The sequence below is a fragment of the Recurvomyces mirabilis genome (assembly GCF_035927965.1).
Source record: "Recurvomyces mirabilis strain CCFEE 5264 chromosome Unknown scaffold_2, whole genome shotgun sequence".
Classification (NCBI taxonomy): Eukaryota; Fungi; Ascomycota; class Dothideomycetes; order Mycosphaerellales; family Teratosphaeriaceae; genus Recurvomyces; species Recurvomyces mirabilis.
In genome coordinates, this window is record NW_027041936.1 from 761,297 (window position 1) to 773,650 (window position 12,354).

A 12,354-nucleotide genomic window follows, 5' to 3' on the forward strand; every position below is an offset into this window, starting at 1 on the left:
GCTACGATATCACGACGATACGACAAAGTGTATGGCGGCGTAGCGCAGTATGTCTAGCGAGTGCTTAGAACTATGCTGCCAATGCACCGATAAACGATGACCGCACGAGATGCGTCTGTTGCACATCTATAGTCACACCTTTCGTGAGTATCATGGCGAGAATATACCGCCTTACGTTATTACCTCACATCGATGGTCGAACGATGAAACGACCTACAAGGATGTCCTAAAGAAGAGGAACACTACCAGCAAAGGCTGGGGCAAGATCGAGGGCTTCTGCGATCGAGTGCAAAGTGACAATGGGCTCCTCAAAGCGTTCGACAACGCTACTTGCTGCGATTGGATCTGGGTTGACACGTGCTGCATCGATGCTAGGAGTAGTGCTGAAGTGTCCGAATCCATAAACTCGATGTTCCAGTGGTATGCTGATGCACAGGAATGCTATGCTTACTTGACTGATGTGCGATCGATTCCCGCGAGTGGAGATGTCAGCGAAGTCTTGGATGACTTCAGGAAGAGCGAGTGGTTCAGGAGAGGTTGGACATTACAAGAGTTGGTGGCCCTTAAATGCGTGGTGTTCTTCACCAGGACCTGGGAGGTCATTGGGCATAAATGTGCCTATTGCACTGGAGCAGCAAAATGATGCGAAGGAGCCGGGCCGCTGCTGAATGATATTATCGCTGAAATTACTGGTATACCTGACGACGTGCTTCGGGACTACGAGCGTAGTCATACTCTAGACATCCAGGCCAAGATGCAATGGCAACAAGGCCGGAGAACGACCAGACCCAAAGACCAGGCATATTCTCTGCTGGGCATCTTCAATGTACATATGTCACTGCTGTACGGCGAAGGAAAGAAAGCTCGGCTCCGACTAGAAATGACCATCTTCGAAGAGCTGCAGCAACCTTATCAGTCTCGGCTAACACTTGACTTCTTTGCTTCAAACGAGCTCATATCAGAGCCTGTGAGCCAGCGCCAGCACTCACGTGCCGGTAGACCACTCGCTCTAGTCCGCTTCTCGGACATCGAAGGCGAAGTACTTTGGATTTGTGGTTATCAGCGGCTGCTCGAACGAGACAGCGCACCTGTAAGGAAAAAGATGCGTAAAGCAGCTTCTACCGCCGTCGCACCTACACACTGGAAATCAGACCCAGATTACAAGGAGCCATCGAAAGAACCCACTTCACCATTGAAGTTCGATCAGGTCATGGAAACCGCTGCTACCATAGGTGCTGCACCCGATATTGACGGCGTTGCTGCCATAGATCCTTCGACTCCCATACTTCCAGACAGCCAAAACAGCTCGATGGGCGGCTCGCAACTGTTTGTGCCACTCCAGCAGCAGCTTGAGCCGATCGCCAAGATGACTGTGCGCGAACGTCAGAAGTTGACGGACGTTGAACATGTTTCTGCTTTGCAAGCAGGGCAGACATGGCGAGGCCTCAAGCCGGAAGATTGGCACGGTGATGGCAATCAATCGGCGCCAATGCCTATGACCCGGAAAACATACCCAGCACAGTCCCATGCAGACAGTCATCGAAGTCTAGATCTGGACGAGGCAAACAGAGGTTTATGTCCACTAGCCAGTTGTGGCCGTCATGTGAAGGACCTAGAGGCGCACATGCTTTCGCACCAGACAAAACGAACGACCAGAAAAGTGCCCTGTCCGGACCTGCGAATACCATACGAAAGGCTTCGCGCGTAGGTACGACAAAAATCGACATACATTGACCCACTATCAAGGCAGCTTGTCCTGCGCGTTCTTTTCGACCGACAATTCGTTCAATCGTGTCGATGTATTCGAGCGCCATCTGACCTCAGTTCATAATGTCGAGCAGACACCTCCGAATGCACGTCGAACGTCCTCCGTCGACAATTCGAAGGTGCAAAGGTTGAAGGACTCCGTTAGGAGCAGCTCATCCACTACATGCTCAGCCTGTGAAAGACACTTCAGCGAACCGTAGAGCTTTTATGACCACCTTGACGACTGTATCCTCCGCCTCATCCAGGTGCCACAGGGAGAAGAGCATTTCACATGCCAATACGTCGACTGCGCGTCCGCGGAACTCAATTTTGCCTGCCTAGCAGATCTGCAAAGACATACCAGGACAGTACATGATCAGAATGTCGGGTTGCACAGTTGTACGGTGCCTGACTGCTCTCGTATGGGACCGTCTGGTTTCACGAGAAAGGACAAATTAGTTCAACACATGCTAAAGGCGCACTCTATAGGCCTAGGTCGAAGATCGAGCTAGCTTGGACATTCGATGGTTGTTGGAGGAGATTTCCTCGACCAGTCGCCAACGGCTGATAATTACTTCGTAGCTGATGCAATCGTTGTGGCAAATCTATACTCGCTTCAGTTCCAGTCCAGTAACATGCTGAGCGAGGTGAATTTGAGCTAACGGTCTCTAGCCAATGCCACACTGCCCTCAATGGCAATGCCGTTGGTATCCTAGAAGACGAGTGCCTTCCCTAAGCTTTGAGTATTCGACTTACTTTTCCTGTCAGCCCGATTGATTCATCGCTCCATCCTAGATGGCCGGATCGATGTCGAGTCCCCCGCCGTCATCACGACGTTGCATGCATCATGGATCAACGGCGTCTGACAAAAGTTCTTGCCCTCTGTGATTGATGGAAGTAAGGTTCCGACCACCGTGAGCCTCCTCTCGGCCGTCTCGCGGCATTTGAAGATCGCCATTTTAGCCGGCACTGCTCATCCCTATACAGATCCCTTCGAGGACAATCACAGTCATGCCTATAGCAATGCGATCGATCGAGCCCGGTTCAGAGGATATCGAGCTCCATATAGGTATGTCGACAAACTCTTTGTGGATCGGTAGTTGTTTTGACCGGTGGCGGCACGAAGTCCTGGCTAATATGAAGCTCCTGCGAACACAACATATATTCCACGCAAATACCAAGTCGACAGAGGACGTATTGTGCACTCTCAGCACATAAAATGATGTTCGGATTCAAGCTTGCGGCCTCGTTCGTCGCTCTCGCAGCTGGTGTTGCTGGGTACTGGCCAGGACCTCATAACTCTGAGTGTGGTGACGGTGTACCAACCCGTTGCTCACGCCTTCCTTTACACCTCAAGCTCGTCAATCAAACCTATACTCTGCCCGACCCTTTCCACTTTGTTGGTGGCCAACCAGTTCGTAATCAAGAAGATTGGGCCTGTCGTTCGGCGGAGATTCGAGAGCTGTTCCAGAAGTATGAGCTCGGGTACAAGCCAGCCAAACCTCTAGTCTTCTCCTCAACCTTCTCCAACAACACGCTGAACATTGTTGCGGGATTGTCGGAGAGCAAGACCATAAACTTCTCTGTACCGATCACGCCAGCCGTCCACACGGGTAGTGGACTAAGTCCTGCAATCATCGTATACGATGCTCCGAGCATTCCCATCCCTTCGCAGGTCGCCACAATCACTCTCAACGTCGACCAGATCGCACAGCAGGACAGTGTCGCCAGTCGTGGCATCGGACTCTTCTACGACCTTTACGGCAATGACACGACCACAGCCGGTGCCTTGATGGCCTGGGCGTGGGCTGTATCTCGAATCGTCGACGCACTCGAGGCTCATCCCGAGGTAGGGATCAATCCTGCGAAGCTAGCTGTGACCGGCTGTTCGAGGAATGGGAAAGGTGCCATGGTCGCTGGCGCTTTCGACAAGCGCATTGCGTTGACCATCCCGCAAGAGTCTGGTTCTGGAGGCGATGCGTGCTGGCGTACGAGTCGAGACATGCTTGTCAACCGCAATCTCGCGACTCAGACAGCGAATGAGATCGTGGGCGAGAACGTGTGGTTCAGTGAGTCCTTCAACTACTTCGGCCAAGACAATTATACTGTAGCACTGCTCCCTGTGGACCACCATGAGCTTGCTGGCCTGGTAGCACCTCGTGGTCTTTACAGTACTGAGAATGTGGGCTTCCTGTGGCTCGGCGACTGGTCGAACCTGGAATGCATGTCTGCAGCGAACAAGATATACCAAGCTCTGGGTGCCAAGGATCATCAAGGCTTCTCACAAGATGGGCCGCACGATCATTGCTCGTTTCCTGCAGATCAGGACGCAGAGGTTGCCGCATTCTTCAACAGGTTTCTGCTCGACGAGGCGGTAGATACTGATGTGTTCCGTACCGTGGGCAATTGGACATTCGATCCAAAGTGGACGCCCTGGACGGTGCCGAATCTGGCCTGAATACAGTCTATCTCTAGTGATAATGTATCGTGAGAACATAATTCAAATAGCATTGTGAACCATTGAGCGCCTTTTCCTTCACGATTCTTGTGGCTCGAATCGAATTCGCGTTTCTTGTTTCCGTACTATTCGAGCTGCGTAGACCCACCCGTTCATCTTGAGAGCACCGTGACAACTTGAGCTTCCCAATCGAATTGCCTTACAGTGCAGACTCACCGTAGTCGGTCGCGACCGGGATGCTTCTGCAGATACCTGTCAGTACAAAGTCGACGTGCTGATGGCGATTGTACACCTCATGCTGATCAGCCTCGCGACTGGTGGTGAGTATTTGTTTTCGCGCTGTTGATATGCTTACACCCGATAGTCGTCCGCGTGGTATAAGCTAATTTGGCAATATATCTATCCGTCCAATAACCCTGTGTGATCAACCTTTCGCTGTTCCGAACAAAATAGGCCTACTAATTCCACCTCGTTCCGATGGACACAGGAGGAGCCGCATGCGTACTCGCTGCATTGACCATCACGTAGCGTACCAAGACTTTATCGATCAAATCAGACAACAAACAACTCTGGATCACAATGGCACTGGTGGACGCCGCTGTCAAAGGACCATAGTCGCCTTTGCTAGCGACGATGTACTTGGTTACTTTCGAACCTGCCAAAGAAGGTACCAAGACTAGTTATTCAGTCGGCAGCTTCCAGATTCGATCTCCGAAGTTGTCAGTTGCGGATGCCGGAGGCCGACTGGGTGACGCCAGCGCCGAGTCTCCTCGACTAAACATCGGATCCGAGGAATCTTGTCGTAATCGAACCACATGGGTACTCTGTGGGCGCCAACGGCCTCATGGATGGCGGTTTACGCTTTGCGCTGCAACTCTGCTCTGAGTAGCGCATCACGGCTCCCCAAAACGCCAAGGTAAATATCTGGCTCTTATCCCACGCATGTGAGCATGAGGTTAGAGTGTGCGACTACTTACAGTAACGTTGCTTTCAAATGATACTAGGTGTCTCGACTGTTGAAGTCAGCCTTCCAATACCCTCACGTACCTTCTCCGCGGCGGCTCGTAACTCCTGAACCAGCCCTTCGCCGGCAACCTCTCCTTGTACAAGCCACCAGGGGGCAATGTTCAATGTTACGAGATATAGAGTCCGCACCTCCTCCCACGCATCCCCATCTAGTCCATGTAGAGGCGTTGCCACCCCTCGATCCTCCAGCTCCCTGAAAAGCATCTCGACAGCCTCGACCGGCCAGTCGGTTTCAACCTGTGCTAGATTCGTGAACTCCTCTTCCGCGGGAAAGAAGCCGGCGAATTCGAAGTCGACAATTCCCGTCACCACAGGCGCGTTTCCTGCACCACAGCGAGATATCAAGATGTTCCGGGGTGCGAAGTCGTTGTGCGTGAAGCACGGTGTTTGAGGTAGCAGTTTGAACAGACGTAATCGAGGAACAATGTCGTGGATAAAACGGCGGACAAGAGGCACCAGTTCTGCTCGCGAAGGGGCAAGTGTTCCGGTCGCTTCCAGCTGTGCCAGTTGGTTCTCCAGTCGGAGCATCTGATACTCGAGCCGCGTCGATGGCGTTGCGGATGGGTTCAAAGTACAGTCTAGGAGCCCAGCGACTGTGGGACTAGGCAGGTCTGGAAAGGTCTTGAGAGCTGCTCGGGATGCCAGATCTGGACGATCGGGTAAGAGGAGGTTGCCATAATGCTGGACATCGGGCACGCAAGAGCGCCACTGCGACATGTATCGTGCCAGCTGCTGAAGCGTGTCATGCTTTTCATGTCCTTGCATCTGGCTCAGGTCAAGAGTCGTGCCATGACAACGACTCATCAAGATCCAAGGCCGCTTCGTACTCGATTCCATCAGCGGTGGGTGAACCAGGTCCCGGACTGATTCAGGGTACCCGTTGCCCGAAGAACGCGGAAGAAGGCGGATCGTGTCTCCCTGCTCGGAGTACGCGATCACGCGAGGCGCTGGAACATTGGGGCAGTATTCTTCCAGCAGCAGTAGGCACGAGACCTCGTTCTGCACCTTCTCGATCCCCCAAAAACGTCCAGAGACCTTAAGCACATGGTCCAGAGTCGATAGATCGTCTAGGCATTCGACGCCAGTATCGTCGCATGCTCTTTCAAAGGTAAGAAAGTAGATACGGTTATTGAAAGACTCTCCCCGGCCAAGCTGTTGGATACGCTCTAGCGTTCGGTCGGGCGACACGAGTGCGGCAATGTCTCGAATAGTCGAATCTGGCAAATTGACACCGTATGTAGGATGATCTTCTGGGGTTCTATCCGGCATAGCGTTGGGACCAACAATAAGACGGAGGTATACCAGCTGTCAAGGACCAGGCTATAGTTGTGATGCTGGACCTAGTACTAGTAGATGTTATAGCCATCGATAGATAATCCTACAAGAATAAGTGGAGTATATTTGTTAATAAGTTCCCTGCAAGTTGTCCGGAACACGGAGGATTGTTCGAACCGAGAATGCAACTCTCTGCAACTCCAGCATGCTCTGTACCAAGATCTACTCATATTAAGATACGACTACATGACTTCACCAGAGCTGGCAAGCCAGACTTGGTTCAATGAGCCACATAGAGCTGGCACTACTTGAACTCCCACGATTCATGTCAGTTATCCGCCGTAAGCGTCGTACTACACGTCAACTCGGAGCGTCGTGATGCACTGAGTACTTGCGCTCACGATGTACAGTACCACACGCACAGATGCCGACCATTCACCCCGTTTGTAGAGAGCAAGAAACAAGCTTTGAGCGTGCATCGTACGTGCGGGCAGGCAAGATGCTTCGCAACTACTCCACCATCTGATAGCGACATCGGAAAAGACACCCCGAAGGAATGAGGCCATGGGCTTATAGCTACCACTAATAACGATCGAGGTGCACTTTTGCAGTACAATCTCCAGCACGCACATTGACTCGACACAGCAAGGATGCCTTCACTCTGCACCAGCTTCACATCGATCTTAGCTGTGGTGCCCCTGTGTTATGCTAACCGGCGCCTCACCAGATGCTCCGCCACACAATTAGAACACCCTGTTGTGTTCGGAGCGCAGATAACCAGCGTCACTGCTACGCACGTCCATCCCTATTCGACAAGCAGCACACAGAACGGCGCAGTGCCCGCCGCGAACTATACCAATCTCAATTTCTGCAATATAAAAGTCACTTACACCCACCCAGGCTATAACGACATTATCCACGTCAACGTCTGGCTGCCCTCGGAATGGAACGGTCGCTTCCAGGGGACTGGCGGGGGCGGCTGGATCACTGGCCATACGGATCAAAGTCTTGCTCCTGCGATTGCACAGGGCTATGCCGCAGCCTCGACAGATGGCGGACATACCGAGTCCGGTGATGGCATGCCCGAAACCTGGGCGCTGTTGAGTCCGGGAAATGTAAACCATAACCTGCTGCAGGATTTCGCTTCGGTGGCGTTGAACGATATGACTGTGATTGGCAAAGCCATCACCACGAGCTACTACGGCAGTGCTCCAACATTTTCGTACTGGAACGGCTGCTCGACGGGTGGCAGGTAGGGTCTGATGCTTGTGCAACGTTATCCTGATGCTTATGATGGTATTTTGGCTCTCGCACCCGCGATCAACTGGGCACAATTCATCGTCGCCGAGTACTGGCCTCAGCAGGTGATGAATCGGCTGGGTTATTATCCGTTGTCGTGCGAACTCGATGCCATCACCGCCCCGGCTATCGATGCGTGCGACGAGCTGGATGGGGTCAAGGACGGCGTTATCTCCTTACCAGGCGAATGCCACTTCGATGCTGTAGCGATGATCGGGCAAACCTTCAACTGCCACGGCACCGAGATGCTCCACTCGCCTCAAGCCGCGCAAATCGCCAACGCTGCATGGACTGGCCCGCACAACTCCTCGCTGTATGCATGGTACGGTCTGAACCGCGATAGCTCCCTCACAACCGGCCTCGCAAACACGACCTGCAGTAACAACAACGATGCAGCATCCTGCATCGGCAACCCGTTCGCCATAGCCTCGCAATGGATCAAGCTCTTCCTCGCCAAAGACGAGAATTTCGACATCACCGCCCTCCCTACGACGATTACACCGATATCTTCCACCAGTCCGTCCAAGAATACCAAAGCAAAATCGGCACCGCGGACCCAGACCTCTCGCGTTTCCGCCACCACGGAGGCAAAATAATCGCCTGGCACGGCTTAGCCGACCGTCTCATCTTCCCCAATGGAACAGTGCAATACTACGAGCGCGTTCTGGACCTGGATCCCCATGCTGCAGACTTCTACCGCTTCTTCGAGGCGCCGGGGACGGACCACTGTCGGGCTGGAAGCGGACCGTATCCGAACGATACGTTAGCTGCGCTTGTGGACTGGGTGGAGCGTGAGAAGGCGCCGCAGACGCTGACGGCGGTGGATGCCGAGACTGGTGCTGTGAGGAGGCTGTGTGCTTATCCCGCTACGCAGAGATATATCGGTGGCGATCCGTTACGGCCGGAGAGCTTTGCGTGTGAGAAGGTAGAGTGGCGGATCATGAACAGCGATCGGCGCATCAGGGGTTCACGAGTAGGGCCGCGCATGGTGTAAGCAAGTGGCGGAGTGACGTTACATAGAGAGGCAGCTGTGCTTCGATCTCCCGCAATATCGGTCGCCAGTCATTGTTAGCGGCCGCAAAGATTCTCGAACAAAGTCATCCAAAGAGTCCTCGAGCCTTCTTCAATTCCTTCCTCAGCTCGTTTTCCCAGGTCTTCATTGCGAGCTCCCGCCCCTCTTCCCCGTGGGGTTAGCCAGGAGAAAGCACTAGTCAGTTCCATAAGCTCGGCAGGTGGAAACACGGGAGATAGAGTGCAACCAAAAGCCCGGAGGAAAGTCTTGAAGTACAACGAATCAGCAATTTCGAGCCTTGATCGTCCCTGGAAACCCCCCTCCATGTTCTACGAACTGCAAGAACGAATTGATACCCGAGCTGGCACACGTAACCCCCCAAATCATGGTCATGAACTCGAATTGAGAATTGGTCCATCCACACCAAATTCAGTCAGCCCACCCTACTCCCCTCCTCCCTCAACCCTCGCCTTCTTCCCCGCCGACGCAGAAGAACCCCCACCCAGTTCCTCCCCTCCACTCCGTTTCCTCTTCGCCTTCCCTCCACCACCACCACCACCACTCCCACCTCCATTCCCACTTCCCTTAACCCCTTGCTTAGGATTATATGCCCCATCCCCATCCCTCCCCCCACTACCACTACCTTTCTTCTTACCACTACCGGGAACCTCACCACCCATCACCGTCATCTCCTCATCCCCATACCCACCACCATCATACCCAGAAATCCCCGGACTCCCCCCCTCCTCCCTCGCTCGTTCCAAAGCCCGATCACCCACCTGCTTCGCCAGATTCTTCCCCGTGCCGCCACCGCCTCGTTTCCGCGGGGCGGTTGTGAGGCTCGAGGGGCTGGGTTTGGAGATCGATGAGATATTCCCACCTTGATCATGCGCGGCTAGGCTTTCGGTCTCGCCGTTTGCACCATCTTCGAGCAGGCCGAGTTTGTGGTGGGATTTGAGCCAGTTGTGTTGGCTTTGCGGGTTGAGGAGTTCGACGTGGCGTTCTAGTTCGCGCGGGGTCATTTCGGCGAAGTGTTTGTCTTCTTCTGTCGTTGTTGACTTGGAGGGAGTCTTGCTGTGGGTTGGGATTGCTGTCTCGCTTAGACGGTGGGCGCTCAGGGGGTCGGTGAGTTTGGTGTCGAGTTTGGTTAGGTATTCTGTTTCTTGGTCAGCGGTGAGGTAGCCGGGTGGTGGTGGATCGTCGCGGGGGTGGAGGAGGTCTTCTGATATGCTGTCTGCGGTGGGGCGGGAGGGTAGGCTGGCGAGGAGGTTGTCGAGGGGGCGTGATTCTTGTGCTGCGAGCTTGTATTCGACTTCGCTGCGGACGATGTGGAGGTCGAGATGCGGGATTGTGCCTTGGCGGACGGCTTGCTGGTAGTCGAGCAGCATTTGGTCGGCGTGTTCGGGGGTGAGGCTGTCGGGGATTTCTACGACTGGTGGTAATCGGAGTGGGGGACGGATGTTGAAGCGGAGTTCGGGTGGTAGCGATGGATTCTCGTTCAGGTCGAGGCAGATGTCCAGGAGGCCGCTGCCATCGCATTAGTACCAATTCATTAGTACCACTTCAATATGCAGGAAATATCTGCCATACTCAAGCTCCTCTCGTAGTCTCTTGGCTAAGCCCTCCAGCTTACACTCGTCGCGAAACATGCGCCGGTTCTCCTCCAGCACGCCGTCGAACTTGGCACGCATCTTGCGATATTTCTTCCGCCATGACCTGTACGACTGACCTCTTTCAGGTGCGGCATATGGGTTTGGTGGCAGATTATCCAGTGACTTTCCGCCCAAGGTAGGGTGGCCGGTGGGCGGGGTGGCTGTTTCGGCCATGGTCAGTCTTGGGGTAAATTGTTAATGGTGCGCAGATCGAGTGAAGCAGCGACAATGGTTGGAGAGAGAGAGATCAAGCTATTGGTGTCATTATATTGGGTAAAGGTGGACTGATGAAATATGCTTGTTGTGGTTGTTGTCGCATGCGCATATAGGCAATGCAGCGCGAGGTGATGATCGTCGCGTGCCTCAAATTATCGTCCAGTCTCAGATATACACCCCTGCTCAAGCTTCTTCACATGAAAATGTCAAGTTTCGAATCATAGCACCAAAGCACGATATAACAAACAACAGATCACAATGTCTTCCTCCTCCCCCGAAGCAGAAAAGAAGCGCAAGCGTACCATAACCGCCTCAGAAGACGAACTCGAAATTGACGTCAATCTCCCCGAACCACCGTCCAAAAAAGCCAAGCGAGCAGAAAAGAAGAAAGGGAAAAGTAACAAATCCAAGACCAAGACTACGAAACCCAGCACCACTACCACCAACAACAACCATGTCGCCACTTCCACAAACGACAACGCCGACCTCGAGGACGAAACCCCAGCACCACCTCCCGCCAACAATGCCACAGGAAGAAGCGACTTCGGCATCTGGATCGGCAACCTCCCCTTCACCACCACCAAAGACTCCCTCCGCGACTTCTTCAAGACTGAGGGCAAGATCGCCGGCGAAGATGTAGTGCGCCTGCACATGCCCGTCCCAAGCGATAAGCGGGATAAGGCGACAAATAAGGGTTTCGCTTATGTGGATTTCTCCTCACAGGAGGTGTTGGAGAAGGCGATGGCGTTGACGGAGTACATGCTGCAGGGGAGGAGGGTGTTGATTAAGAATGCCAAGTCCTTCGAAGGACGGCCGGCTAAGGTGGCGGCTGGGGTGGATGGTAATGTTGGGAACGGGGTTGCTGGTGCGCAGGAGGGCGAGGATGCAGCGAAGCCCAAGGAGCCGGCACGGAGGGTGTTCGTGGGGAACCTAGGTTTCGATGTTACGAAGGAGGATTTGGCAGAGCATTTCGGTCTGGCGGGCGAGGTCGAGGATATTCATATGGCGACTTTTGAGGATAGTGGCAAGTGTAAAGGGTTTGCTTGGGTGAGGTTCGTGGAGGCTAAGAGCGCGAGGGCGGTGGTGAGGGGGTTTGTGTACGTTAAAGCGGAGAGCGAGGAGGATGAGAGTGAGGAGGAGGAGGAGGAGGAGGATGGGGGTGCGGAGGAGGTTGAGGAGGAGGCAGGACAGGATGATGGCGAGGGTAATGCGGTTGACAGGAAGAAGAAGAAGAAGAAGAAGAATGGCAAGAAAAGTGGTAGTAGCAGCAGCCGGCGCAACAAAAAACATCTCAACCGCCTCCACGGTCGCGACCTCCGCTGCGAAATCGCCGAGGACTCCCAAACCCGATATAAAAAGCGTTTCGGCAAGAAAGACGATCTTGCCAACGCCGAGCAGAACGGCAGCGATCGCGCGCGTCCAGCTCGCTCGTTCGATCGGCCGGCCTATCGCAGCGCAGATGGTGCTGCTACTGCCCCGTCTCAACGACAGCAAAGACCGGATAAAGACCAACGACGTGATGATAGGAGAAAACGACATGATGCGCGGACTGTGGCGCCGGGGAAGGCGTTGGCGGATGCGCCGAGGGCTACGGGGGCGATTGTGGAGGGGAAGGGGAGGAGGGTTGCTCTTGATTGAGTGAGTTGAGTGGATTGGGTGAGTGATGGATG

At 53.9% G+C, this 12,354-nt stretch overlaps 8 protein-coding genes across 8 annotated transcripts; 6 read left to right on the forward strand and 2 right to left on the reverse strand.

The window, feature by feature from the left end:
* Window positions 1-96: 96 nt before the first annotated feature.
* On the forward strand, window positions 97-643 carry LTS14_001043 (uncharacterized protein; the record flags this gene model as incomplete). Its single annotated transcript, XM_064833752.1, is given in 2 exon segments — window positions 97-113; window positions 133-643. 2 exon segments carry the CDS (start codon window positions 97-99, stop codon window positions 641-643), a joined length of 528 nt encoding a protein of 175 aa, XP_064698713.1.
* Window positions 644-754: 111 nt separating this feature from the next.
* On the forward strand, window positions 755-1,708 carry LTS14_001044 (uncharacterized protein; the record flags this gene model as incomplete). Its single annotated transcript, XM_064833753.1, has 1 exon — window positions 755-1,708. One exon carries the CDS (start codon window positions 755-757, stop codon window positions 1,706-1,708), a length of 954 nt encoding a protein of 317 aa, XP_064698714.1.
* A 1,049-nt stretch (window positions 1,709-2,757) lies between these two features.
* Window positions 2,758-4,204, forward strand: cip2 (carbohydrate-binding module 1; the record flags this gene model as incomplete). Its single annotated transcript, XM_064833754.1, has 2 exons — window positions 2,758-2,815; window positions 2,958-4,204. The coding sequence occupies 2 exons, from the start codon at window positions 2,758-2,760 to the stop codon at window positions 4,202-4,204; spliced, it is 1,305 nt and encodes a 434-aa protein (XP_064698715.1).
* A 990-nt stretch (window positions 4,205-5,194) lies between these two features.
* On the reverse strand, window positions 5,195-6,499 carry LTS14_001046 (uncharacterized protein; the record flags this gene model as incomplete). Its single annotated transcript, XM_064833755.1, has 1 exon — window positions 5,195-6,499. One exon carries the CDS (start codon window positions 6,497-6,499, stop codon window positions 5,195-5,197), a length of 1,305 nt encoding a protein of 434 aa, XP_064698716.1.
* Window positions 6,500-7,155: 656 nt separating this feature from the next.
* LTS14_001047 (uncharacterized protein) lies at window positions 7,156-7,761 on the forward strand (the record flags this gene model as incomplete). The annotated part of the gene is made up of 1 exon (XM_064833756.1): window positions 7,156-7,761. The coding sequence occupies one exon, from the start codon at window positions 7,156-7,158 to the stop codon at window positions 7,759-7,761; it is 606 nt and encodes a 201-aa protein (XP_064698717.1).
* A 6-nt stretch (window positions 7,762-7,767) lies between these two features.
* LTS14_001048 (uncharacterized protein) lies at window positions 7,768-8,798 on the forward strand (the record flags this gene model as incomplete). Its single annotated transcript, XM_064833757.1, is given in 2 exon segments — window positions 7,768-8,320; window positions 8,332-8,798. 2 exon segments carry the CDS (start codon window positions 7,768-7,770, stop codon window positions 8,796-8,798), a joined length of 1,020 nt encoding a protein of 339 aa, XP_064698718.1.
* A 461-nt stretch (window positions 8,799-9,259) lies between these two features.
* On the reverse strand, window positions 9,260-10,642 carry LTS14_001049 (uncharacterized protein; the record flags this gene model as incomplete). The annotated part of the gene is made up of 2 exons (XM_064833758.1): window positions 9,260-10,343; window positions 10,407-10,642. The coding sequence occupies 2 exons, from the start codon at window positions 10,640-10,642 to the stop codon at window positions 9,260-9,262; spliced, it is 1,320 nt and encodes a 439-aa protein (XP_064698719.1).
* A 300-nt stretch (window positions 10,643-10,942) lies between these two features.
* NOP13 (Nucleolar protein 13) lies at window positions 10,943-12,322 on the forward strand (the record flags this gene model as incomplete). The annotated part of the gene is made up of 1 exon (XM_064833759.1): window positions 10,943-12,322. The coding sequence occupies one exon, from the start codon at window positions 10,943-10,945 to the stop codon at window positions 12,320-12,322; it is 1,380 nt and encodes a 459-aa protein (XP_064698720.1).
* Between the last annotated feature and the right edge of the window lie 32 nt (window positions 12,323-12,354).